Raw genomic sequence first — 27,093 nt, 5'->3', positions numbered from 1 at the left:
ACTGCCTATTTTTACCCCAAGGCAAGAAAGACAACTCCTCATCTATTAGTCAGTTTCCTAATTTTGTTTATTTGATTCTAAAATCAGATTTTGATAAAGGATCACTTCTAGCTGTTTGTCCCTGACACTCTACCTGGTCTTTTTGACCACATGATGCAGGACAGGCATCATGTCCTTTCTCTCTGTGGCCTTTCCAGATAGAAGTCCTAAGAGTTGTGCCTTTTACCTTAAATCCCCTCAGGGACCCCAAGGCTCAACAGAGTGCTGCCCCCTGATGCTCCTGTGATCATTTTCTCAGGTCTCCTTCTGTTAAGATCCTAGTTTTGAGGATCTCACTCCTGAGGTAGGAATGGGCAGGGTGCCTCTTACTCTAATTTTTTACTCAGAAAATCTATTATGATCTATCCACCATCAATAACAATTTGACCTTAAGCAGCCCTGGTTATTTTCCCAAGAGCTGCTGGGATCAGTCAGTAGCAGTGACACAGAAGCTGCAGAGAGGTCAGGCTCACTCAAGGAGGCTTTGCCTGGAGAACAACCATTTCTTTGCAGAGTCTCATGGTTCCTCTGTCAAGCCCCATTGGAGTTACTCACACAATGTGTGCTGGTGATGCTGACAGAGCTGGAGATGAACGTTAGCCCGTTGTTCATGCTGACTTGTAGGAAAACCACCCTAGAGCACAAAACAGATATGTTTATTTTTAGTGTCATCTTTACACCCATTCTTACCTTTATTCTGTCTGTGTTTTAACCACTGGTTTATGAGTCTGCATGGATAGTGGGTCCTGATGAGTCAGGGCACTTTCATGGCCTCAGGCACTTACCTGCATTTGCCTCCCTGCTTACCCAGGAGCCAACCTTTTTATGTTACCTTAGTTGAGCAGGGACATATGCTTTTTATTAAAAAAACGCATCCCACCTGCACCAGGACACTGAGTCATAACAGAATGCCTCAGACAACAGCAATACTACTGTACATAGCACAATAAACTTTAAGACTTTTTATTTATTTAAAGAAACCCTTCTGTTAATGAAACAGAGTGTGTTCTTTCGAATCCAAGCAAATCCAGAACCCCTGCACTGAGATCAAGAAGGGTAAAACCACTGAAATGCCAAGTGAAATTCAAGAAGAATCTTCCCTAGCCATTCTCCAATATCAGAGAAAAAAAAATTAAAGTAATAATAAAAAAAAATTACAAAACCCCACCAAATTAATTTCCTTCATCTACAAATACAAAAGGCAAAGGAGCCATTCACCCGTAGCCCCAGTACAGCATTTAAGCACCCACAAGATCACCTAGGGAAAAGGCAGGTTGGACATTCTGCCATGTCTCCCAGAAGTCTACAGGATTAAAAAGGCTGAAAAATATCAACTCTAGGCATAGCAGAGCAAAATTCGGGAAACAACATATGCAATAACAGCAAAGGAATTCAAATCAAGCATCTCCTTTCAATCAAAATTAAATGCAATTGTCTTGAATGTAATGAACTGTCTTGAAACAGTCTTTGGTCTGAAACAACAGGATATAGGAAGAGAGAAGGAATCACCATTCTGTGATTCCATGGTATGGGGCCATGGTCCAAGAAGATCTTTGGTTAAATTGTGCTGAAGACCCAACACTGAATAGAGCTATGGTGGCTCATATTAGGAAAGGATTTGGTACAAAGGAGATGGTTGCAATATGACACACACGCAGAAATTTATGACATCTTCACTCAGAAGTCCACCCTCTCAACACATGCTGAAATGCAATACTCACTGTCCAGCATCTTCTATCACAGGGGCAGGGCAAAGCAAGTATGTATCATGAACATAAGTCGGCTTTTCATCTGAAAGGAAATGGATACAACTCTCAGGGATGAAAAAATTAAACTGTTTCAAGCAGGCCACCCCCTTGGGAAGTGCTGACACCAACGAAAGCCACAGATAAACTCAATATATTGGCAAGTACCAATACTCCCCAATGGTGCTGATTACAAATCCAAGTACTAGAATAACCATTCATGTTGATGCCAACATCATGCTTTCAGGCTAGAGATACCACAGCTAAGAACTGGACATTTATCTCTGTTCCTGACAGCAGTGATCAGCCACTTGGAATTCAGCTTTGAGCAGTATTCATCATGCCTTTCTGAAAATTATGTGCAACCTCTACTCACACTGAATAGTCCAACCCCTCAAGTTACTCAAGGGCTCAAAAGTGAAGGCTCAATTTTTGTCTACCCATGTTCAAATACACAGAGAAGAAAATCCAAGGCTGCACTGTCTGAGCCTAAGAAAAAGGAATGAGAGGGATGGGGTGGAGTTGAAATGGAAAAATACTGGGGGGGAAAAAACCAAACCCAAGAGATGGTTGGTCATTTACAGGAAAGAGGCAGAGAGGGTTCATGACTGATGTTATCATGAGGATCTGCTCTGCTTCTCCTGAAGCCAACCTCCCCTCTGTGGCAGCATCATCTGTAAACAGCCCACAGGTTGTTTCTAAGGGTTTGGTGAGGCAGGGTCAAACACAAGGACACACATCTTCCCACCTAAGGAGGAAGCATTTCACTGCTCCAAGATTCAGCAGTGTTAATCCTGTCACTTTCAAAAGTCACATCCAGAAAGCCAAGTCCTATGAATACAGACAGGAGGCCCAGCAGTAATCCTGCACTGCCACTCCACCAAAGGTGTGTAAGCTGAGGCACAAGAGCAGACACACCACTGCAGTGACTGCAGCTTAGCTCTGAGTGGCCAGCAAACAACTGTGCTGCCAGCCTGGAGATAGAATGGTCTACCCAAGGGAATAAAGGGCTGATATAGGCTGCCATCTTATTTATCCTTTTGAGGCTTGTTTACTCTTTATGTAGGAAAAAAAATTAACTCAAGCAACAACAGATGTAAGAATTGTTCTTTCATGCTTCACCCACTTCAAGCACATCTGAAGACAAAACTCCCCTTCCATGCAGAGATGAGGACATGGAAATGTGGTATGTTTTAGGGAAGGAAAAAAAGGCATCACAGATCAGCATCTCATCACAACATCTGTTGCAGACTTAACCCAAGGAAAACAGCATGGATTTGGAATGGAATCAGAGTAGTTTTCCTCCTGTGTATTTCCAGGCTCAGGTGAGCCCTCACTGTGTGAAGCCCAGTCAAGGTGCTAATGATTGGGGTCAGGGAAGAAAAAGCAAAAAAGTCTAACTGATAAACCACACAAAACAAATCCTGGTTAAAGCATATCTGTGAGTGGAATAAATGCAAGACCACCAGAGCTGACTGACTGCAGCATCAGCATAGACAACTGGGATGGGAAATGAATGAGCAATTCATGTGTTCCCTCTTGTAAGTTAATTCACTGCTTGGGAAGGCACTAGTCTGGCCACGACAGCATATGAAAGCCTCCACTGTGCTCAGGCCACAAGGGCAGCATATATGAAATAGGAGCAGAGCTCCTCTCCCCACACCATATTTCACTCTGCCCAAAATACACAGCTTCTCAGGAATGAGAGAGGACTGCTGAGAAACTGGACACTCCATCTTTTTTGGCCATTCAGTCCTTTGCCTGGCTGCTGAGACAGCAAACAAAAGATCCTGTTCATCACAACAGGACAGGGGGTTTCCATGTTACACAGTGACTGTGATGGGACCAGAAACTGGTGTCAGAGAGGAGCAGAGTGCCTGGGAGGCCTGGCTTTATGGCAATTGTCTCCTGAACTGGTGACTAAAAACTCTGAAAACACCACCAGGGGATCAAGATAGCAGTATTTCTTTTTACTGCTGATGGATAAGGGAATAGGAAACAATTTTAAGTTTCCATCTTAAAACTGGATCCCCAGTCCTCTCTTGCTGCATGCAGCACCCACGTGGATCACTGCAACAGTGCTAAGGTCACTGTACAGCCCCATGTGCCATGTAAGTGCTCACTACAGAGTGCCCACAGGTCACTGCATTGAACAAGGGTGAATTTCAAGCTCCTTTTAAGTGCACACCTCTACCCCAGCTCCCTCTCACATCTGCTGCAAGGGCTCCCCTTAACATGGATGAGAATTGGCCTGTGAGGTGACACAGCCACAGGGGTGACTGCAGTCCTCCAGCCTGCACACTTACTGATAGTAAGGCTGTCATTGAGCTTGAAGCTGCAGAGCACCTGGTCGATGTTTCTCGCATGATAAAAGCCGTTGCCTCTCACCACAACTTGAAAGGATTCTGTAAGCAAAAATATAGAAGATTTATGATTTATTTATGAGAAATAACTCAAGTACAGCTTTTCTGTTCAGAGTGACCCAAATTAAAACATGACAGCTGCTGTTCTCTGCCCTGTGCCTGAAATAAAACATCCCCACAGACACTCCCTCTATTCAGCAGCAATGTCCAAGAGTGCTGCAGTGGCATTAGTGCTTCAGAGTCTTCTTTGTCTCAAGTCAGCTCCCACAAGTGTAACACACAACTGCAATACCTTAAAAGTGCCACAGCAAAACTAAGTCTGACTTGACTGATGTCATCTCATGGTTCCTCCGTGGCTTTTGGGACAGACACCTTTGCCAACCACCTGTACCAGTCCTTCCTCCTGGCACCAGGCTTTCAGCAGAGCTCTGCTCAGGAAGATGCTGACAGACAGAACTCCACTCCTAAACCTCCTGTGACTCAAAGCTCTAACACAAAACCAGTTTGCTATTCTTCCCTCCCTTTACTGTGCACAGGTGAAGCCCAACACAGAGCCACAGTCCCCTTTCTGCTGGGGTGAGCCTGAATTGCCAAACTAGGCACAAGATGCACCAGGAAGGGACATGGCAAGGGAAACTTCCCTCTAGGACACAAAAAGCCATTGTGGCTGCCACACTGGCCACAGAGATAAGACCTTTAATGCGGGCAGGTAGAGAGACACGTTACAAACTTGTTCTGTCCCCAGCACGCTTTTGAAACTCCCTTTGACACTGCAGACAAGCAGCCAGCTGACAGCTGAGATTGCTGGCACACAGCAAGGGCACAAAGCACTCAAGTTGCACTTTCATGCATGAATGTCCTACTTGAACCAAATCCTCCACAGGGCTCTCACACCAGCCTTTGAGCAGCATTTGAGATCAGCCCAATGTAAGGGGTATAACAGCACAACACAAGAATAATTTGTCTTCATGCTTCACATTGATAAACATGAACAAATTATATAGTACGCCATGTAGTGAGTAAAACCATGAACAGATCAACATGCATCATCATCTATACTTTGATGAACATGCTCAAAAGGAGAACAAAACAATGTTGGTAGGATTGAAGGGAGCTGTATATGATTTTTAGTGATATAAGATTTGGCTTTTAGCAACATTCCATACAAGGCACTACCATGTCATTTGCATGCTTTGGAGGAAGGCCTCGTTATTGGCTCACACTACATGAGGCCCAGAGGTGGCTGCAATACATTCAGCCTCATCTGCCTGTGCTTTTATCAAGCTACTGCAAGGCAAGATAGCACAAGGACGTGGAATGCTTTACTTTTCTGTACAAACAGCTTGTTTCTGTCAAAACCACTGTCACTCATTGCCATTATCACTGTATTGAGATCTAATGCAAGTCCAGGTGAATGGGACTGGGGCATTTACAAAATACAATCATGCACTGGAAATCCACACTCTGGTCTTCAACATGGTAACTTGCTCTAGAGCAGGGCTCTGAACTGACAAAAGCCACAAGGTACGTGGGAATCAAAGAAGGTATTTTGGGAGGAGAAAAAGAAAGTATCTACTGGAGTGCATTTTGAAATGAAACATGTGCTTAGGTACCTTACTAAAGAAAAATGATAACATTTGAGATCTCAATGAGCACACCAAGAGCCAAATACACAAATCCAGCATCATAATTTGGCCTCTTTTTAATGGGAAGAGTTTTACATCCTGGTTCTCACTGGAGGTAATGAGCATTTCTTAAAACAAATGAAAATGTACTGTAGAGTAGATTCATCTGCCTCTTACTCCAATAAGAATCTTGAGTTACTCTTAGTCAGATTTGTGCCTTGAGCCATTCCACATCTAACCCAGCTGCTATACTGAGAATTATGAGCATGCCCTTCTTTTGTCAGCAGAGCTGAGAGTCATGACCAGCCCTGAGGGCAACTGGGCCTCTGCCCATCCACCAGAACTACCTGCCTGGGACCCCACACTGGCAGACTTGCTCGTAACCAGTCCACACTTCACAGGGGCTTGAACACCCAGCCAAGATGATAATTTCTCCCCATCTCAATTTTGTATTTTAAAAGAAGCTTGCTGAAACAAAATTGCACTTAAATTTTTCTTCTCATGAATTACTGGCCTTAAAATGCAGAAATCACAAAAGCTTAACTGGTGGCTGCTTCAGTGGCTTTAAAAAGATGCCGCAAGTAAGAAAAATTCAACACAAGACATCCAAGGTAAAAGCTACATCTAGAAGTTTAGTCTTGTCAGGACTATTTACCTCTCCTGCCGTTCTTGTCACTGTGACTGCCACTCTGCACAGTCAGTTGTGAACAAGTGATGGGTAGTAACCTGTCCAGCAACACAAGCTGAAAATATACCAGGGAAACGTAACCAGCTGGTACCTCAGTTGCTCTGGAGCATCAATGGGTTCTGGGTGATGCTCTGTTGAAATGGCTAATTCCATTTAATTTTGCGCCCTGGCTCTGGCTGCGTCCTTTTCCTCCTTAGTTACTGTCAGATCATAGATTGCAGCTTTTGACAAGACAGCGAAGGGAAAAAGGTCAGCACTGAAAGCACCGGGCGGTGCTGGCAGCGAGATGCTGGGTTGGAGCTGGTGTGCACTGGCTGGGCTGTCGGCTCCACTTCTCTGCCTCTGATGAGAAGCTGACTGCTTGCATCCACACCTGGTACTTGATGTGGCCACTAGGATGCCACATCCAACAAAACCTTTCAATCACGTCTGCGTACCATAAGCATAATCAAAGCAATGATGCTGTCAAACGGGATATGAGGCACCTCCGATTCTGCACTGATAGCCTGTTTACAGGCTGCATGTCTTGGTCACTTTAAATCACAGGGAGCAGGAAGGACCCAACTACACTGCTCCACATTGGGGACAATGAATTTGCAGGGTCAAAAAGCATTAAACATCAGATAGCTGTCACCATATGACGAAATCAGTTTGTAACTGGATTTGCCAGATAGCTTCGTCACAGAAAGCCAGAGTCCCAACTGGAATTGTCAACACACACAAATTGTTCCATTAGCATTTCACTAAACCTATGGCAAGTCAAAAATGAAGCCAAGATCACCAGCAATCACCAACACAGTAATAACTATGAGAACACTTACAAGGAGTGGCTCAGACCCTGCTTTCAGCCGTAATCATCCCTTGTTTCCACTGAGCCACACAATATCCTCATGATCTCATAGCAAATTGTAAAAATTACTAGCAGTGCTAAGTAAAGGCTAAACCAATTATCCCCTCCTTGCTCAGATAAGTTTCATACAAAAAGCATGGACAAACACACACTTCAATTTCTGTAAACAGACAAGTATCTTTGCTGGAGAATGTGATAATACATTGCACTCTCTCCAAAGGTCCATTATTTTTCAATCATAATTTTGAAATGAAAAATTCCATTATGTATTTGAACAAACAAACACTCCTAACCTAAACAAGGAGGAATGGGAAATTTCTAGAAAATGTTATGCTCTAATTTTCAGCCAGTGAGTACGTACACCATGAAAGTGTATGTATATGTTGATGCAGGTTTCAGGGGCTATAGATCTTGACAGAATATATTATCAGTAATTACCTAAATTTAAAATGCATAAAAATTCTGACATTAATGCAAAAATTAGTGAAGCCTATGAAGTAAAGTCCAAATGAAGCACATGAAAAAAATAAAACACATTACGCACAGAGTAGCACTATAGCTGTCCAGTGAACTGAACTCAAGATCTGGATTCACACTACCATGAAAAAAGTTGTTTATTCCCAGGAGATTCCTTCCAGGAGACAGTGGTGCACAAATCTACACAGATGAACCTCTAATTATGTTGAAGTAAGTGGGATAATAAAGGATAATAAATCTAAGCACAAATGTAAATATTTGCAGCCTTATGCTGTAAAACCTCTTGCAGAAGGTAATTCCAGCTGTGGCTTGTGGGATAATGATAAATGCTATCACAGGCGTGATTATTAGTGCTCAAGGTTTTAATACTTTAAATACCATGGTATACAAACAGTTCACATCATGTGGAGCTGCAGCCTTGGCTTCCTCCTCTTTTCAAGCTCTCTGCTGCTCCTTCAAGCACAGAGATCGGGCAGCAAAGCTTTCACCACGTGCCAGCCCTTGCTGGGCCAACACAGACAGAGCAAACCTCAGAATTCAAGTGAAAGAAGCACCGATACCTTGCCAAATCAGCACCACCAACCAAAAACTGATTCTCCCCAATTTATATTGGTCTTGTTTGAAAGTCACAAAGACAATGAAAAATTCTACAGATCCAAGTAAGGTAACAATATTGTTTGAGATTTGTTGCCTTTTTTTAATTTTTTTTTCAGGGCAAACTATTTTTAAAGTGTACTTGTGGAATTTTAATCATATTTGTCAAACTTATTACCTAGCAAGCTTAGCAAAAAATGAAGTGATTTGAACACATTATCATTTGGAAAGACATCTTTTCTTTTTGCTGAAATATATTAATTTTGTTGAAATAATATTTTTTTGAGAATTTATTTTCTCAAATACATTATAAAAATATTTGTAACATTCCGTTTGAAAAACATTGTTTCCAGTTCAACTTGCCCATATTCTTAACATTGCCCCAAACAGTTTCAAGAATACTAAAATCCCTTCTATTGGAATACTCACATTTTTATGTAGCTAAAGGCATTTTTCTTGAGCAGGATGGTTTGTAATAAGCTTTGCACAAAGAATTGTCAGGTATACAATTAGTAAGCAAAAATATGACAGCATCATTATGAAATAAAAAGCTTTAAGTGTCAAAGCTTTAAAACTGTTTTTTTCTACACAACTCCAGAACACTTTTAAAAGTAAAATCATTGCTTTAAATTTTCTACAGATGAGATTTTACATCTAGTTCACAATAATATACTTAGGAATAATTCAAGAGACACAATGATGTTCGTGTTAAGTTGAAACATTCATGGTAAGATCATATTGAGATTGACATGTGGAAGTGAAGACTGAACAATTTCTCTTCTGTGATACTAAATTTTTCCTGAGTTCCATATTTTATCTGTTTTCAAGGTCAGCTTTCATGCATCATTGCCATTTTTTATGTGCTCCTTTTTACATTGTATAAGGAAATGAACACAAGACACTAACACTAGAGCTAAATAACCATGCTGAAAAACTGTACCTTCCAGCAAACTTATGGTGTCACTCTTACTCTGCTGCAATAGCCTCTACAGTAGAAAAAAACTCAACAAGAGAACTGCTAACATAAACCAGAACAAATCCAAGTTAAATATACTAGACATGAAAGGCATGAAATTATCAACAACTCCTCGGGGTATCCTTCATGTTTACCACAAAGAATAATGTTTTTTTCAGATAAATAAAACATTAGCATTTTGGAAATCACAAGAGGTATCTTGGCCTATGCAGCAAATTATATTTGGTTCAATAAAGCTTAAATTTCTGTAAACGTTTTGCAAAATCTTGTTCTAACTGCTGACAAGTCCCAGCAGATGCCAGGAATGCAATCTTTCCAGAAATTTGTGAGATATTGCCTTTAGACCCTGAAATACCTCTGTCAATCTGGCTTTACATTACTTTTCTTGTCTCTCCCTCTCTGATTTTTTAAAAACGGTATCCTCAATTGCTCAGTTTTGTTGCCCCTGTCAGCTCTCCAAGCTGACAGCTCTCCAAGCTGGTACTCAGCCACAGCAGCTACATGTTTATTGTCAGAATGCTTTTCTCAAGATGAGAAGGAAATGTAGGGCTTTAGCCATGGCCTGAGAGGATGCTCTAACACATCCACAGGCTTCAGCTCCAGTACCACATTAGGTATTTACTGACATTTCATCAATGTCATTCATTTGCCTAACACACTGTTCTTGTGGAAACTTACCTCCTGCACAAACACTGGATGGTTCAGCTGCCAGGATCTCGATGCAAGACTTCTTCAGAATCTGAAATATTTAGATAAAGGCATTTTTTGGTAACCATTTTCATCTATGCTGTCTTAATGCAGGGAAGGGTAGCCTTTACTGTATTTCAGAACATCCAACTTACTGAATCAATGGTTCCTCTTAGGGCATAAAAGCCTCCTTTAACTGGAAAAACATGATCGATGCTGTCAGCAATCGTTGACAGCTGAAAGAAAGACAATCATAAATCATGAGGAAAACAAAATTACAGTGAACAAAACTGGGCCCTTTCATACTTGCTAACAGACATCACAGTGACACGAAATGATTTATGCCCCAAGTGATTAAATAAATGCCTTCATCTGATGCTGTTCCTTGTGCAGTAGTGTAACAGAAAAACACAAGAGAAAATAAGCAAGTTACCTGAGTTTCATTGAAATCTTTCACTCCAACACAATAAACAGTAGCTCCAAAGCTTCTGGCTCTGTTGGCCTAAAAAACCCAAGAAGTGCCATTAAGTGCAAAGCTGTGTAATCAGTGGAGTCAGCAGTAACTGTGCACAGGTGTTGGAGGTTTAGATGATAAATTAGTTTGGATAAAGACAGAAGTGACTTACTTCTTGCTCTGCATAATAGAACTGAGCATCTTGCAGCTCGCCGTCCGTCAGGGCAATGATCACACTGGCGGTCCGAACTCCTGCGTGGAGGACAGTCAACAACAGATTGCACACACATGGCACAAGATTCAGCAATGGAAAAAAACCTCTGCAGTGAGGCAATCCTTTTCACTGACAAATAAATACAAAGCCCTAAGCCAGACTCTCAGCCTGGTCAGTATGGACTTGGTGACACACCAGCTGAAGGCCAGATGCAAGGCTTGCAACGAGCCAAAACCTGAGCACCTTCACACCACAGCATCACTGCAGGGGGAGTGCTGCTCTAACCAGGTCCACACACCAGCTTTTCTGCTCTGAATAAAACAGAGCAGCTACCAAGATTACAGACACGTGGAGAACTGACAAAATGGGTTCACACAGGAGAGGTTTCCTCTCTTCTCTTGACAAACGTGTCTCTACATAAACATTGTCCAGAGATTGCGGTAAGAGATACTTCTGCAAAAGGATCTTTCCTGCCGTCCTACCTTTCCCTCCAGCAGGCTCTGAAAGAGCAACCCCACAGAACATGGCATGAAATGGGCTGCTACAGGGAGCTCAGTCCTACAGTTCTCCAGCAACAAGAACTTCCAGTGAAATTCATAGGATTCTGAGCATGTGGAAACCTTAAGATCAGGTTCATTAGGGAAAAAATCATGTATTGTCATACAACATTTTATATCCCAACCCTTCACTTAAGTGAAAAGGTTGCATAGACTGCATAGATGTATATATATAATGCAGTATAGAATACAATGCTACCTACAAAAATGCAACCAGTTAACACAATTAAACCAAATTAACATTCAAACTATGGTTCAACCAACCATAGAGTCCACAGTTCTTAAGCAGAGTAACAAATACACATACATGTTACTTTCAGGCAAGTATTTGTTATCTTTTCAAAATAATCTGTTACAATTTCAAATGTCTTCCTCCATACTGTCTGAAATTACAGACTGATTAGTTCTGACAGGTTTCTTATGCCACACGGTCCTTCCCATGCCATGTCAGACATAGACATAAATCTTAAAAAAATGACCTGCAACTTGAGGGGAAAAAATAGATTGGATTCCTTTTTTTTTTTTTTTTTTGTGCCCAGAATACTTGAAATATGCTTAAAAAACTGGAGTTCTTATTTTGTTTTCTTTTCAATGCTTGTTTCTTCCCAGGTAGCTTAGCTTCTAGATCCAGATCTCATCTACTCTTTTTCCTTCCTAATTCAATTTACAGAATACTTGATTAGTTCTTAGCTATATGTTATGAAGTAGAATTGTTTTCAGTTGGACACCTCAGGACTCCTGATTTTACTGGCAGAAATGCTGCAACACTGTGCAGAGCTGCTGCTCCTACACTCGCAGTCTATTCTAATAAAAAGGCACTGACCCATTTCTCCATCTTCCTAAGAGACCATGAGCCCACAAATGAGAACAACCTCACACCAGGGTATGAACTAAGCAAGTCTTGTTAACTAACTAGGTCTTCTTTTGGCACAGACAAAAACCACAAATACACTTTCCTCTTAAAATCTAGTGAAAATGCACATTTTAGCAACTCAGAATCTGAACAAAAATCATTCATACTCATGCAAAACTCTCATTCACACTGATGAGGACAAGGATGTGGGACCACAAAGCAGAGAGGGCTGAGTGCATCAGGATAGAAAGGACAAGGAAAATGTGGGAATTCCTGTCTGCTGGGTGCAAGATGGGCAGCTCTGACTGCTATGGTTTGGTCTGCATTCTGCAATGGCCGGATCTGGGATCATACTGGTCTTCTCTGATCTCAATAAACCATGAATCACCCATTTAGGAGTAGGGCTGCAGTCAAAATGGAATGTGGTGTTGCATAACAGCCCTCCTTCTCCAGCACTTCTGTCAGTGGGTTTACTGCAGGTCACAAAAAGAACCATAATCCCTCAGTCTCCTCAATGCAGACATTAACATGAATGCTGCACAGCACATACCTCCATAGGTCTCATGGTAAATCTGCTCATTTGCCTGCAATGAAGTGCAGAACATGGTTAGCTCATAAGAATACCAGCAGCAAAGTTTCTAGGTGTAAAACAAAGGAAGTAGGTACTGTAATGTGTACCCTTTTAAATCCTTCATGCATGAACGTGTCTCCTCCAGGCAATTCTTCCTTAAGAATGTCGAGTCCTCGTCTTATGGCTTCCCTTTGGATTGAAAAAAACCAAACACAAATAAACAAAAAAAAAAATCCCAGGAGAATGTTTTATTAGAAGTTTTTTTTTTTTTTTCTTTTGTTGAGATATTCCTGTACCACAGCTAGATTATGCAGCCTGTCAATCAATTGCACAGATTGCATACACATCAGCTGGAACACTGGCTGAACCACAATTTTTTTCGAAGTCCACAATTTATCACCCAAACACCCATGGGAGCACAAAACCAGACACAGGATACAGCATTAGGACAACATATTTCAAAGATGAAGTTCTGTCCCTGCTCCCTCATTCTTGTATATTCTCAGCCAGGATAAGATTGAATTAAAGCCAATGCCAGATATTAAACTTTAATAAACTGGAGAACAAAACATAGTATAAAAACTTATGACCCTGTCACAAAATTGGGACAAATTAAAGCTCTGTATTGAATCAGTCATCAGGACAGTCTGGATTAGGATTTTTCCATTTTAAAAAAGTGGCCAAAAGATAAGAGACCAGGATGGGAATGAGGAGAATTTCCTATCCTAGACCAAGGACTCATCAGCCTTCCTGGGCCATAGATTACTCCTGGACACAGAAGCACTTGTATGCCATGACCCCTGTTGCATAGCTTACTCCCCAAATACCTATTAACCAAAAAGATTGTTCAGGGACATTAATAATTTAATTGATCGCTGACCACCAAAAGACCCTGATCCTTGACAAGGGTTTTCATCATATTAACGGAACACGAGGCACAAATATTCTACAGATAAGACACAGGCAGCTCAAACATCAGCTCCAGATGCTGTGGGGCTGCCTTTAAGAGAATAGTGAGAACCTTCCTAAACTCCATTTTGCAACCGGGTATTTTAGGTGGCACAACCACAATTACAGAGAATACAGGAGGCTATATGGGATGAAGGTAAAAATCAGGAGGTTGGATTGGGGATGCCCTTAGTGCAAAAAGCACATTTTTTCTCTTTTGAAGCATAAAATGAGCTGAAAAGGTACACTGTGATCTGTACAGAGAATAGGATTTAAGGACAGAGAGCACTCCAATACCATGTTCAACATGTTGAACTTTCTGCCTTGCAAAGAGCAAATTCACCCAGAGAAAAGTAAGCAAGTTTGAGCTCTGCCACCAAGATACATGATGGAGACCTGAAACAAAAGCTCAGGAAAGCCAGCAGAAATGCAAGAGCCCTGCAGGGTGTCTGTCTTAGGATGAGTCCCTGGACTACAAAGTTGAGGGAGTAGCTGCTCTTCCTGCTCCAGAGTTCCCACGACTTATAGGGCGCCCTGTACTACTGAGGCCCTCTCACACAGACAGGAGCAGCAAAGGTGAAGGCTTGAAGCTGAAATGAAAGAAAATACTTAGAAACACCCAGATGACAGGGATTTGTATATGTAGAGGAAATTCAATTTAAAAATAACCTTTTAGGGTGGGGGTGGGGATTTTTTGTGTTGGGGCTGTTTTCAGTGGTGGTTTGGAGGTTTTTATTCACTTATTTTTTAAAGAAAGAAAATTTGGTTATCAATCTGGCAACCAGAATTTTGCTCCACTTTTTGCTTACAAAGACTGTCACTTGGCTTTGCAAAGCACCTCTAGCATGGGTGCTGTTTGCAGGCAGTCCAAGAGAGGGGTGCCACAGCCTGGTGAAGTCCTGTTCCAGCACTGGGGACTGCCTGGTGTAAAGATCAGGGCTCTGAGTCCCTTCCAAGGGCACTGGGGATCTCTCATATACTCCTTTGCTCACCAGTTCAGGGTCTGAGATCTCTTCCACAAAAGCTTCCTTATTTGGGTAGCTGGGGATAGCAAGTATGTACCTGGATCCTCAACTGGAAATGCAATTTCTCCCTGAAATACCACAGCAAAGAACAGACAGCCCAATGCTGCCTTTCTCTCACAAAGCTGAAAAGAAAATTGAAATGGAACACCCCAAGGCCTTCTAAACATTCCTCCAGCAGGGAATGGAGGAGAGGGTTTCAGCTGTTGCCACACAAGGACCAAGACAGACCCCAAACTCTGGGTGTGGGGCCATGTGCTGTGTGAGAGGAGGGACAGAGGGTGTTTCTGGAGCAGGGCAGTGGGAGGAACTTGCCTGTTCTCTGTCAGCTTCATGATCGTAGTGCCCCGTGAAGAGAACACAATGAAGGACATCCGCAGCATTGGGCTGAAAGAGAAAAACAAGCCAGATCCACATCACACTCATTACCTCAGCAGAAATTCATTTGCTAATAAGCACTAAACAGAAAAATAGATCATGCGCAGGAAGTTAAAGATTTTAAAAAAACTTTACCTTATGAATTTCTCAGCTAGGCTTTCCACAAAGGAGTAAATCTCAGTCCAATGATTTTTGACGCTTCCAGATCTGCATACAAAACATAACAGATTACATGAAGTTTTCTTTGCAATGAAATTCCTTGTTCCACTTTGAATTTTAAGCCTGTCCTACTCCAGAGCTGGTTAGGGACACAAATTACATAGAGTTGTGATGAAAGCTGTAATAAGAACCATGATGACAAAACCCACTGACTCCAAGACAAGGAGTAAAAGGTCTGAAATGGCTTGCCATAAAATTTTGAAACAACTCAGTAGTCCTTCCATTTACTTTTGTTCCTTTTATAGCATAAAATATAAATATTTTCTTCTAGTTTAATTAATTTTATTTGACTTCATTAAATTATCTGCTATCAGATTATTTGCTTTCCTAGAGCACAGCTCTGCCCTTGCACCACACACAGAGAATCCTGACTGATCTTCTATTCTCCCAGAATGTATGGGAGATTTTTTTCCATGAATTACTGTTTGTTTCAAAAGAGAAAGCAATAGTCTTGCCTAATTTGCTGGAGTAATGTTCTGGGCAGTCAAGCCCTGGCTTCATTATGGATTTCTTGTGAAAACTTGCACAACTTAGTTACATGCAGAAGACTTACATGCCAAGACTTAATTCTACTGCAGAAGACATCCATGCTGCCACTTCCATTATATAAAACTACATTACTGGCCCTCCCTGGATTTTTTCCAAGTCTAAGCAGAGACCCCCGCAGTCTGATGGGACTGAGACCTCAAACAGAGCCTTGCACACAGCAACCCTACAGTAAATTATTGATTTCTACCATGTTGATTTTACCATACACTTTCAAGATATTAAAAAGTCTACAAAACATCAAAGTCAATGATTTTTAAAGCCCTCCCTAGGACTGTGGTGTTTATGAGAGAATGAACCATTTGCTTTCCTTGCTTGCTGAACTCATTTATCAGGTGTCTCAGGCAGATGAAAAGAGAGATAAATGAAACAATGGCACACACACAAAATCACAGGGGCTTTGATGCAGAACTGAAAAAAAGTTCTGAAATTCATGTACTATATAGCAGTAGGATTCCTCAAACTGCTGTTAGGCATTTTTCTGTGTAAACATGAGGAAAAAGTACATTTTACTATTCTCAGTTCTACTATGGGCTTTCCAAGCGATCTTATGCCAGTTCCTCCTGCCCTTGTATGTCAGGCACAGAAGCCCACATGTGCAATGCAGGATGGCCCTGCCTGCCCTGCAGCACTGCTGGTGGAGTGGAGAAGGGGTAGACAAAGGGACAGGACCAAGGGAACCTCCTGAAGTGCACAAGCTAGAATAAATTGGCTTGTGTAACCCTGTGCTTTCATGCTGCTCTTCTGGAGAACTGGTGATTCATTCACAGAACAAACTAGTTAACAAAGAATGAAGAAATTTCCAAGCAGCAAGGGAGGGCAAGGAAACACTGGGGACTGTGGGATTGTGGGACAATCAAACCACAGCTCTGGATCCTCTGCAGTCCCCAGTTTGTATGTGCTACACAACAACAGGTTTATCATTTGTGAACAGCACCAATAAAATGTGCTGGCACTATTACCTAATTAACCCCATCAATACTCTATAGCTCTCCAGGATTTTTATTGAAGTCCCATGCTGAATATCTAAACATGATGAAGTCAAAAATTCCTTGAATCCATCCAAGATGCATCTACAGCTCCCAAACTTCTCTAAAATACTTTCCCCCTCACCCCGCCCTGAAACTGACACTTTCAATTTCATTCTCAGCTTGTCATCTGACTTCAATTCAACTCCTGAAATCTTCAATGAAGTCAATGCCCCTCACAGAATAACCATAATTTCTTACTTGGTAAAGACTGACCTATTTTACATGAACTATCAAATTTCTACTGCCAGCTGCAGAGGCACTGATGCAATCCAGAAAAAAGTAGCAGCACATTTTCTTTCAAACTGCAACAAACCAACATTTCCAGTACCTTCTAAGGACTGTCAGAATTTCTTTTTTTTTTCTTGGAAAGGGTACAGCCAGGAGGACAATTGACTGCAATAAATCAGTAGGTGCCCCATCCCTGAAAAGCTAGGGAGGTCTGTGTCATGGATTAGTCCTCACTGGAAGCATAGTGGGCTCTCAGAGTGCCCAGCTCTACATCTCAGAGCTACAGCCCTGCAGAGCAGTTACCTCAGCACAGCAGTGGGTGCCCTTCACCCCCAAGAGGAACTCTGCACCCACATGTTGCTTACTGGCTGGGAAGTGTCAGAAGTGTCTCAGTCTACCAACAGGGTAAAGTCAAGGCCAGACAAAAATACTAACAAGAAAATGTTAGTTTCAAAATCCCATAGAGGGAGTACCAGGGAAGTGGTCAGCATTTAACCATTTTTCCACACTCCTCCAAGTCCAGGTGTCACCTCCCACCACAAGTGGTACCAAAATGCCATCAATGCCAGTCATGTCAAAGCCCTCATGAACACCACTGGGAGTGGCCTGGCTTAGAGAAGAACCTGATTTACCCTCCCCTCTTACCCAAGTATCCCTCTAAATATCCATGTTTGTAAAGCTATTTGTAAAGGACTTTTATTTGCCACTTTGTGTGTGTGTGTGTATATATATATATATATATACATATATATATATATATACACACACACATAAAATATACGAAGTTGTCAAATGTCATCAAATATAAGTTCCACCACTGACAAACAGAACTGCCCCACACTATTGAAAATCCTGAGCCATTTCACTGCCTTTGGAACCTTATCTTCCATACTGCAGAATCACTGCTACTATCAGCATAAACTAACTTGCTGCTCTTTGTGGCTGGACCAGACCAGGAGAAGAAATGAAGCCTGCCAAAGACCAGCACTGTGCACAAAAACATTGGGGTGTGACAGACACTCACCAGCATCTGGGACAAGCCATGGGGAAGTGACACAGACAGGGCATCTTATGTATGCTGTTGTGGAGGTTTGCACCAGTTGGGCCACAACAGCACTGTGGCTGTCTGCACTGTGTTGCAGCAGATGCATCTCTGACATTTCCTGCCTTTAGCCATCAGAGACCTGGTTCAGCCCCTCACATTGACCAAAGGCTGCCACTACCCTGCTGAGCCCTGGCCCTCCTCCCTGCACTTTCTCTGCTAAGAAGCCCAGCCAGCCTAATACTCTCTGCAAAGCAGTGGGGTAGCACAGGAGCTCTGAGGGTAGTGACTTAGCTGACCAGCTGTTTGTGCACCTTTCAGAGTCAAAGCAGGATGGTGAGGCTTTAGCCCTCAGAGGTGACATAATTCTCAGGGTAAAGGAAAGTACACAGCAACAAACAGCTGCTGTGGGAAGCTGGAATGTTCCAGAAAGCATCTCAGAGCCTGTTACTGCTCCTGCTTTCACTGGGGTAAACCTGGAATGGGACCAGAGAAGCAGCTAAATTTCCCCAGGTTTATCCCTATGCAATTGGGACCAGAATTCAGCCCAAGTGAAGATAAGAAAAAACCCCACAGAAGCCATTTGCCTTGAGCATGCTCCCTGCTCCGTGAGCTCTGTTCCCATTACACTCAAGACAAAGAGAAAAGTCAGCAAACCACAACACAGGAAAAAATGTCCTCCGGGCCACATCAGGACTGGGCTCGGAGGAGCAGCTGCTGCTGCTGTTTTCCTTAGTTTTATATTGCTACTGCTGGATAGGAGGGGAAAAGAGGAGGTCAGTGAGTATTTCTGGGGGTGGAAGGAAGTGATGTGATTCCAGGGCTTGATTCCACTCCTGCCAACTTTGGAGTGATTCCTTCTGGTTTAGCAGAGCTCTGTGTCAGCATAAAAACCCTAAGCATGTTAAAATTGTGCCCACCCAATCTGAAGAATTTCACTGATGTTTGTGAAGACAAAGAGCCAAGATAGGTTGGAAACTTTGTCTTCTTTCCTGACAGACTCCCAGCAGCAGTGGAAGCTGGAGCCTGGAGAAGTGAAGCAGCACAACCCCGGCATAAGGGGTGCCAATTTCAGCCCAGCCACTTCAGCAGGCAAACAGCAGGAGGGTCAGTTGTGTCTGTCCTAGAGCACATGTGTTCCACAGCCTCTGCTGAATTCACTGTCAGGAGCCCGTATGGATCCACCCAGTGCAATATACAGCAGTCACCTGGCTTTGCAGGGAAAGTTAAAACCCCAACACTACCCAAAGGGTAAACATTTTTATTACCATATGTACACAGAGAAGGCAGCAGGACCCAGAGCCTTTCATCCCTGCTGAAAGTGACAGAGTGAAACCCCTTGAAAGCACAGAGCTGCCCCTTGTCCTGTTTCACACACACACACACACACACACCATGCCCATTTGCCTCCATTACAGATTAGGTGAAGGCAGCAATTCCAGACATCATGGAGCAAGTAAAAGAAACATTATTACTGATGCTGGTTTTAGTCTGAATATGGTGTCAGGGGAGTACAAGACCTCCTAAGTTTGTAGGTCCCTGTAAGTCTCTACCCCCTTGAGCTAGTGGTGGCCCTGTACATGGTCCATTGCTCACAAATGTGACACTGTTGTTATTTGGAGGGCTCTTTGTGGTCACAACCACATTGTACAACAGAATTCTTGCACATTGCTAATAATGGCTCTGCAATAAAAGCAAACCCTGGGGCACTGAGTTTGTTGTGGTTTCAGACATGCATGCCCAAGTGTTCATCCACCCCTCTGCTCCCTTCTGAGCCACCAGAGCATTCAAAGTGACAAGAATCCTCCTCTCCCAAACAATGCATCTTCCATGCAGGGAAGGGACCTTGACTGGGTGATTCATCCAGGCAAGGAAGGACGAGTTTCCATCATCTGCTCCAGAGGCAATTAGAAACACGGGCAGAGACAGCCATTCTGAGACAGTCCTTGCCTCAGAGTACTTGTAACATTAATGGACAAGACAAGGGCTGGAATGGGGAGGGGAAGATGCAGAGAGGTGGCTGCAAAATGGCTTTTAATCCTAGGCCAGCATCCAAGTACACGACCCAAACTACTTGAATCCAAAAATTTCATGACCAAACCCATGAATTTCATAGCTAGTTTTTGTCCTAGGGATAAAGTCTGCAGCAATATGACAGATTTCTATGAAATCATGTCTCAAACAAAACAGTGCCCTTTGATCCTACAGTCATCCATCTCATTCACAAATCCTATCCACCTGGTGCCATACTATAGCTCTTGATAAGTCCCTCACCAACAACAGGGCACAAAGTGAAATTCAGAAGCCATGCTCACACTGCATTCAAACACTTCAGATCTCCCTGAAAAGCTCCAGGGATGCTCTGAACAGCATCAGGACAAGAAGACCCTCTCTGAGCATCCTGGTACTCTTCAGCACAGCACAGGGAGCAAAGCAGGGCACACAGTCCCAGCCATGATGCAACACTTAAAAAGGTGCAAATGATAGACAGGACCGGGGATATACAACTCTTGAGGTGTTAATAGCTCACAGGAGTCAATTCATTTCTACATTTGAGATTAGAAGATTCAGTTCTACTACACCTCATACAAATTCACAGTTTACATTGCATTTGGTCTGCAAGCCCAGACAAAAGTAATGGAATTCTCAATCACTGAACACACAAATAAAAATCCTAGGTCAGTGGGAATCTCACGGTTTACTTCCTTGGCTCAAGCCCCAGATAAATCAGATTTAGTTACATGCATAAATAGACTGCAAATGACAAGCTGCCATGGCTTTTTCTTCCCGTTAACTGTACATGTTTTATGTCAAATAATCATTACCCGTTAGCTTTGCCTTGTGTTTCATAAAGAATTTTTTTCGTGGACTAAAGGGAAGAGAATTGGTTTTCCTGAATATTTCTTTTTTCCTGACAGAAGTCAGAGCTAGCAGAAAAATATCAGACAAAGTACAAACAAATAAAAGCTGGTTCAAATAACACAGGTATGTCTGAAATAGAATAAAAATTTGCCTTGGAACATTCCAAGCAATTATACCTGGTTGTAAGCAAATCATAGCACTGCTGCAATAAAACCACAAGAAAGAAAGATGCAAGGCAAAATACCAGCAGATTACATTTTGAAAGCAATAAAAAAATATTGCTTACAGGCAGCTGGAGATTATGAGAGGTGTCATGTAGATGATGTGGTCAAGTTATAAGCAAGGGAAGTCAGACAGAAAAGGAGGAAGACAGATAATCACTTTTAAATACACACACACAAATCAATGCTATCAAAGGAACAAAGCTGATACTTTTGTTCAGACAGCAACTCCTCTCAGCTGACCTGCATCTCGTTCTACATCTTACAATGAACTGAAGTCTGACCGCAGTAGGTAGATATTCCTACCTGGACAAAACAGTTCAGCAGTGTTTTAAAAGTCACTCACTACCAATTTTTCTGATATATTTAAGGTAGGTAATAGAACACATGTTCATTTTTTGCCAGCAGTCTGATTTTCCAACCACAACAAAGTTGTTTAGCCACTCATCCCCTCCCCACACACTGTGCAAAACCAGCACCCAGAATGGCAGTGGCCTCAGAGCATGGAGAGAAAAGCTGCAGGAGTTCCCACAGATCCAGCTCCATCCCAATGATCTTAGGCTGGGACTACACGAGGCAGGAAAAGAAGCACAGGGCTGCATTGAGACCCTAAGGCAAAAAATATTTGTTCTCACTAGTACTTGTAATTCTTGAGTACTAAATTCATTCAAATCATTGGCAAGGAAACGATTGGGGCAGAGGGCAAATAATGTGTTTATCAAATGCAATTTGTTTGCATTAAATGCAGCATATTGTGAAAAAAAACCCAAAACCAACATACATGGAGATCAGCAACTCCCTCTAGTTATCTTAAAATTATAGAAGGTGACCTTAAATAGCAGCTCCTGAAATGCTTTTGTTCTGAAAGCTTTTGGCAAATCAGGAAGGATTAACCTGTTTCCCTCCTGACATTTCCCACACCCACTGCCTTATCAATGGCAAGCTGAGAAAGGGTATACAGAACCTAAAAAACAAAATCAGGAAGGATATTGGACACGGTAGCAAATTCCCACCTAATCAGAGGTTGTGCTCTTCCCTAACAGTGACATTCACCTCTGGAGCAAGGCTTACCACGTTGAAAGAGAGGCAGCTGAAAAATGGATTACAAGTGAGAGACTGGGCACATTTTACTGATGTCTCTACCAAAGTTGCTGGTGACATGGATGCTCTTGCGAAAACAGGAGACAAAGTAAAATTGATGTGAAAGGCAATATTGTTGTGGGTCCAAGGAGAGAAAGAGGGACTACACAGAAGTTCAGGGGGAAGATGAGGATTGAAGAAAATGTAGTTAAGCAAACTTCCCAACATAACAGTTACAATCCAAGAAAACTAGCCAAGACTTTACTAATACATTACTGCTGGCGTGATCTGTGCTTTAGAAAAAGGAAGCATTTTCCCAAGTCTGTAAAGCTCATTTTTCCTCAAAATCCAAACAACTTTTAGCAAACTTCCCAAATAGGAAAAATAAGAAAACACTTCCGTCTATTTTACAGTCAAAAATAACCAAGAAGTTGTTTCATATTTGGAAAATTATAACACAGATAGCTCAGCAGTTCAGACTTGTCTTGTCAAGCATTGCCAGCAGCAGATATTTATGCTAAGTATAACTCCTTACTTTAAAGGGGTTTCTATTTGTTGCATTAATAAACAATCATAATGATGCTACCAGGCATTGTTATAATTAGGAAACACTAGAGGTCAGTCATCCTTTCTTCTCATCAAGTGCAACTCAGTATGATTACAAACAACAGCTGGACGTTAACAGCAAGGCAGGATGAAAGGGAATTATTTACATTCTCAAGCACAAGTATGTCACTACAAGACCTGATGGTCAAGCAACCAAAATCCGTAACAGGGCCTGTCCTCCACAGTTTGAGATGGGACAGAAATAAGTTCTCTGTGCACTGGGACAACCTAAGCAAATGAAGCAACCAAAGCAAGTGAGAACTACTCAAAAATCCATTATGTCTGGCTTAAAAGCTTTTTACTTTGTTTAAAGGTAAAACTGAGAGCTTTGCTATCACAAGTGACTTGATCTTACTGCATGCCATGGGAGAGGTGGGTGTGCCAACGGCAATGTACGCCGCCTTACCTCATGCACAGAGTGACTTAGTTGCTTATAAAAGAACTTTTGCTGCTTCATTATGGTATTTTAAAGTCTTCCACTATGCCTCCAAACAAGCTCAGGCCTGCACAACTCATAAAGCACAAGATTCAGACAGAGCAAGACTGCAGACTCTAGGCAGCCACCTCTGCAGCCAGCAAATGTCCTGCTCTCCCAGCTTCAAGAGATTTCCTCATTTAAGCATCCCCAGAGACAAGGAAGTCCTAATGTAGCTCTGGCACAGTCAGCCAATCCTAAGGAGGATGATGGCTGGTCTCCCTCCCACACACACTGCTTTTCCCTTTCATTATGCCAGCTTTTTGGGGCATCTAAGGTTTAGTGGCACTCTCCTGATCTTGCTTATCCTGTGGAGTTAACATGAAGGACGGCAGTCAAACTCAGGCAAAGAAAAACTGCAAGAAAACAGCAAGTTTCTTTTTTCTAATTGGCAGCACATATATTATACCAATAAGTTCACCAGAAGATGATCGTTTCCATCTGATGGTTGTTGCCTGCAGGATTAAATCCTCACAGACTTTGCCTGGCAGAATGGAAAGGAAAAATCATGCCCCAATAAAGTCATTGCAGTAACACACACTGAATAAGGAGAAAGGTTTGTTGTCTTCTTCCAGATTTCCTCCTACAGATCTTTCTATTGGGAAGCAAAGCAAACCAGACTTAAAGTCATTTTGGTTCAGCCAGGCTGATTTTAGAGACAGGAGCTGTCATTCAGCTCACTACAAGGTGACAGGATTAAAGCCTGGTATTTTCACACAACCAATACTTCAGTCCCACTGTGAGACAGCTAACTAAGACTGAATGCATCCAACTCCAGACTGGCAGGGCACCAATAAAGAGAGGCAATCCCCAAGCTATAGGGGTGTACTTCATGCATATGGCTGGGTTTTTCTGGGGTTTCTCCCACTTGAAATTACAGACAGAATTCTTCACAGATGTATGTCAGTATCCAACCCTAAAAAAAAAAAATAATTGTTCACTGTATTGACAGATTTACCAGATGCTTCTGACAGGCTTCCTGCCTTCTCCCTATCTGAAATATGCTGACTGTCTTCAACAACAATGAATTCTCAACACTACCTGGAGTTCCTTCCTGATGAGCTGTCCCAAGACCCAGGGTGTATCCACTAAATCAGTCCTTCCTGCCTCCATAAAGCTCCTTGTGTTGTGCCAGATGTCACAGAACACAGCTGGGATAAATACACCATCAGCCAGCACAGGACCTACAGCTCCCAAGATCTGGCACTCTTATATTACCCATATGGATTGTAATGCAATCTCATTGAGACCAACAGCAGCTTTGCCACCCCACTGTTACAGATTTGGTGGGAGCAGGGATAGATTCTAAAACCACTCAGGGGTCCAAGTAACTCAACACAGCCTTTACCAAAGGAGAGTTATTTGGTGTAACTCTCAAAGCTCAAAAAGACTCAGTTTGCAATCGAAGCTGAAGAGAATTTTCCCACTGGAACCCAAATGACATTTTACTGTGATCAGGTCCAATTTCCAGTGGACCACTGTAGAGAATGGACAGCACCTGAAACAAAATGAAAGACCTGTTGCTTGCAAAAAGAAAATACATTATTTCAGGCCCAGAGTACTAGAGAAGAACTTGCTTAGATGATCAACTTCCTACTGTTTGAAGATCAGTATCTCTGAGCAAATTGCTCTCTTCTCTGCTTTTATCTCCTTGAATACAATATAAATGGTAACAGCACAGGCAAAAAAGGGCTTTCTGAAATACTGATGAATATAAATATATACATATATATATTCTGAAATATAGATGAAAACAGTGGAGATTGCTAGGGGTACTCAATGTCATTGTAACAAAGGAATTGTACTACAGAAGACAGAGGAGCCATACTGCTATCACAAAATTCATTTTTACTGGGAATTCAGTGTGGGAACTGGGCATAACAACAGTGTCAGTCACTTCTAGGAAGCCTGGCAGGAATGAATTCGAGAACTAACACTAGCCCCCCACAGAGCCCATTCTAGACACAGAGGTTACTTCAGGAACAAATTCTAAGCAAAAGAAAAACAGAACAATGACCACATGGTGCATTAGTGTATCTTTTAGAACAGCAGAATGCCTTTGATCTTCAGCTTCTTTGGCTCTAAAAACAGAATCACTATTTAATGATACTTTTTCCCTTCTTGAATACAGAAATATACATCTTGAGTGACAGTGACTTTTTGCCTCTTGCAGGCTGTACCAAGGGCCTTATGGATTGATCCATTCTCCCAAATGGGAAATAGAACAATGCAGACTTTATACCTGGCTTGAGGGCAAGAATCACAAGGTCTTCCATCTTTCATAATACTCCGTCACACAGGTAACCCAGAATGTATTAGATAACACAGTCATCACACTGCAGGACACTAACAATTTACTCCTTGAGTTAATCCCTTGGCTTTAATCCTCTGTCAAGCCAGAGCAGTACACAAGAAGAAAGAGAAATTTGTACATTCTGAAAAACACCTGTGGGTGCACCAGTTTACCACTTGCTCTGTTAGTGCTTGCTAAAACATGCCTACACACATGAGCTTAGTCATATCCCCCATACCTGAATTCAGCTGACAAAGTATCAAAGAGAAGTCCTATTTTAATAGATGTAATTCAAACACAAGTTTAGACAACTCTGAAGAAGCTGAGCAAAAATAAATTTTATAAAACCTTCTTATAAGTCAATTTGCAAAAACACAGACAAGCAGTCTGATCTTATCTTTAGGTAGGTCTGCATGGTCCTAGCACTGATTAAGTCCCACAAGTGACATCTCTGCACACAGCCCATGACACAAAACTCCAGGAACGATGTGGGCACTGACCAACACCCCCTCAAATCCAACACTCACAGCCCACACCCCACATGCTACAACGTGAAAGCAACCCAATTTCCCAGGTTTGCATGCACAACTAACCCAGCATAAAGGACACTGCTCCCCTAAATGCTCCACTTGGAAAATGCGCAAGTTTTGGGAAGAAAAAATAAGGAACGAGACCCACACGTTATATTTGGCATCAGGAGAAGTCGTCCGGGAAGACGGGGGAAAGAAACAACATCCCTGCTGGTGCAAGGAATCACTGAAGGGTGAATAAACGTTTTTAAATGCGACTGTCACTTACTTATCCAGGACGAAGTAGAGATCAAAGGCACCGTGACAGGAGCGCTGCTCTTCTTGCTCTTCCTCCTCTGCCGGCCGGGCGCAGCAGATGAGACTCCCCATTGCCAGCAAAAGGCAGCACAAAAATGCCGCTTTCTCCACACTGCTCCAGCAACTCGCCATCTTTTCCCTTTCCTTAATTCCTCCTCCCCCAGTCTCTCTCTCTCTCTCTCTGCAAATCTTACAGGCGCTTCGGAAGCGCCGAGAGCAGAGAAAAAAATCAAAATAAAACAACAACAACAAAAAAGAAATAAAAAAAAAAAAATTACTATCTTCAGGATCTCAGCTCAACCCTGAGGGCTCCAGGCAGCCCTGCCCGCGGGCGCCGGACCGCTGGCTCCGGGCAGGGGGCTGAGCCCAGGCGGATGGTCCCCAGAGCCCAGTCCCCCTTCCCTGCCCGCTGCCCCCAGCGCCCCAGCCCCGTCCCGCGAGGAGAGAACAGGCTCCTCTCGCACGGGCCAAAGGCAGGAAGGGGCAGAGGGAGGGGAGCGGGAGGAGGGAGACAGGATCTTAGGGGGGCAAGATGAACCGGGACTTTCCTGTTCCGGGATACCGATATGGCAAAGGCTGCAGCTAGCGAGGGACCGAGCTTAGGGACCACTGCCCGCCGCCG

General features: G+C 42.6%; 1 protein-coding gene across 1 annotated transcript in view; it reads right to left on the bottom strand.

The window, feature by feature from the left end:
- Nucleotides 1–26,847, bottom strand: part of ANTXRL (ANTXR like) — a 56,322-nt gene extending 29,475 nt beyond the window's left edge. The window contains exons 1-12 of the mRNA XM_059476716.1: nt 26,443–26,847; nt 15,177–15,248; nt 14,979–15,050; nt 12,801–12,882; nt 12,673–12,706; nt 10,671–10,750; nt 10,478–10,546; nt 10,200–10,280; nt 10,036–10,096; nt 4,091–4,189; nt 1,761–1,830; nt 595–673 (exon numbers count right to left, since the gene is read on the bottom strand). Of these exons, the coding sequence (XP_059332699.1) occupies nt 595–673; nt 1,761–1,830; nt 4,091–4,189; nt 10,036–10,096; nt 10,200–10,280; nt 10,478–10,546; nt 10,671–10,750; nt 12,673–12,706; nt 12,801–12,882; nt 14,979–15,050; nt 15,177–15,248; nt 26,443–26,603 (960 nt within the window). The 5' untranslated portion in view covers nt 26,604–26,847. The remainder of the gene's footprint in view (nt 1–594; nt 674–1,760; nt 1,831–4,090; nt 4,190–10,035; nt 10,097–10,199; nt 10,281–10,477; nt 10,547–10,670; nt 10,751–12,672; nt 12,707–12,800; nt 12,883–14,978; nt 15,051–15,176; nt 15,249–26,442) is intronic.
- Nucleotides 26,848–27,093: the final 246 nt, after the last annotated feature.

This window comes from Ammospiza nelsoni, chromosome 8 (genome assembly GCF_027579445.1).
Source record: "Ammospiza nelsoni isolate bAmmNel1 chromosome 8, bAmmNel1.pri, whole genome shotgun sequence".
Taxonomy (NCBI): Eukaryota; Metazoa; Chordata; class Aves; order Passeriformes; family Passerellidae; genus Ammospiza; species Ammospiza nelsoni.
Note: the sequence above shows the minus strand (reverse complement) of the source record. Positions and strands in the feature narration are given on the sequence as shown.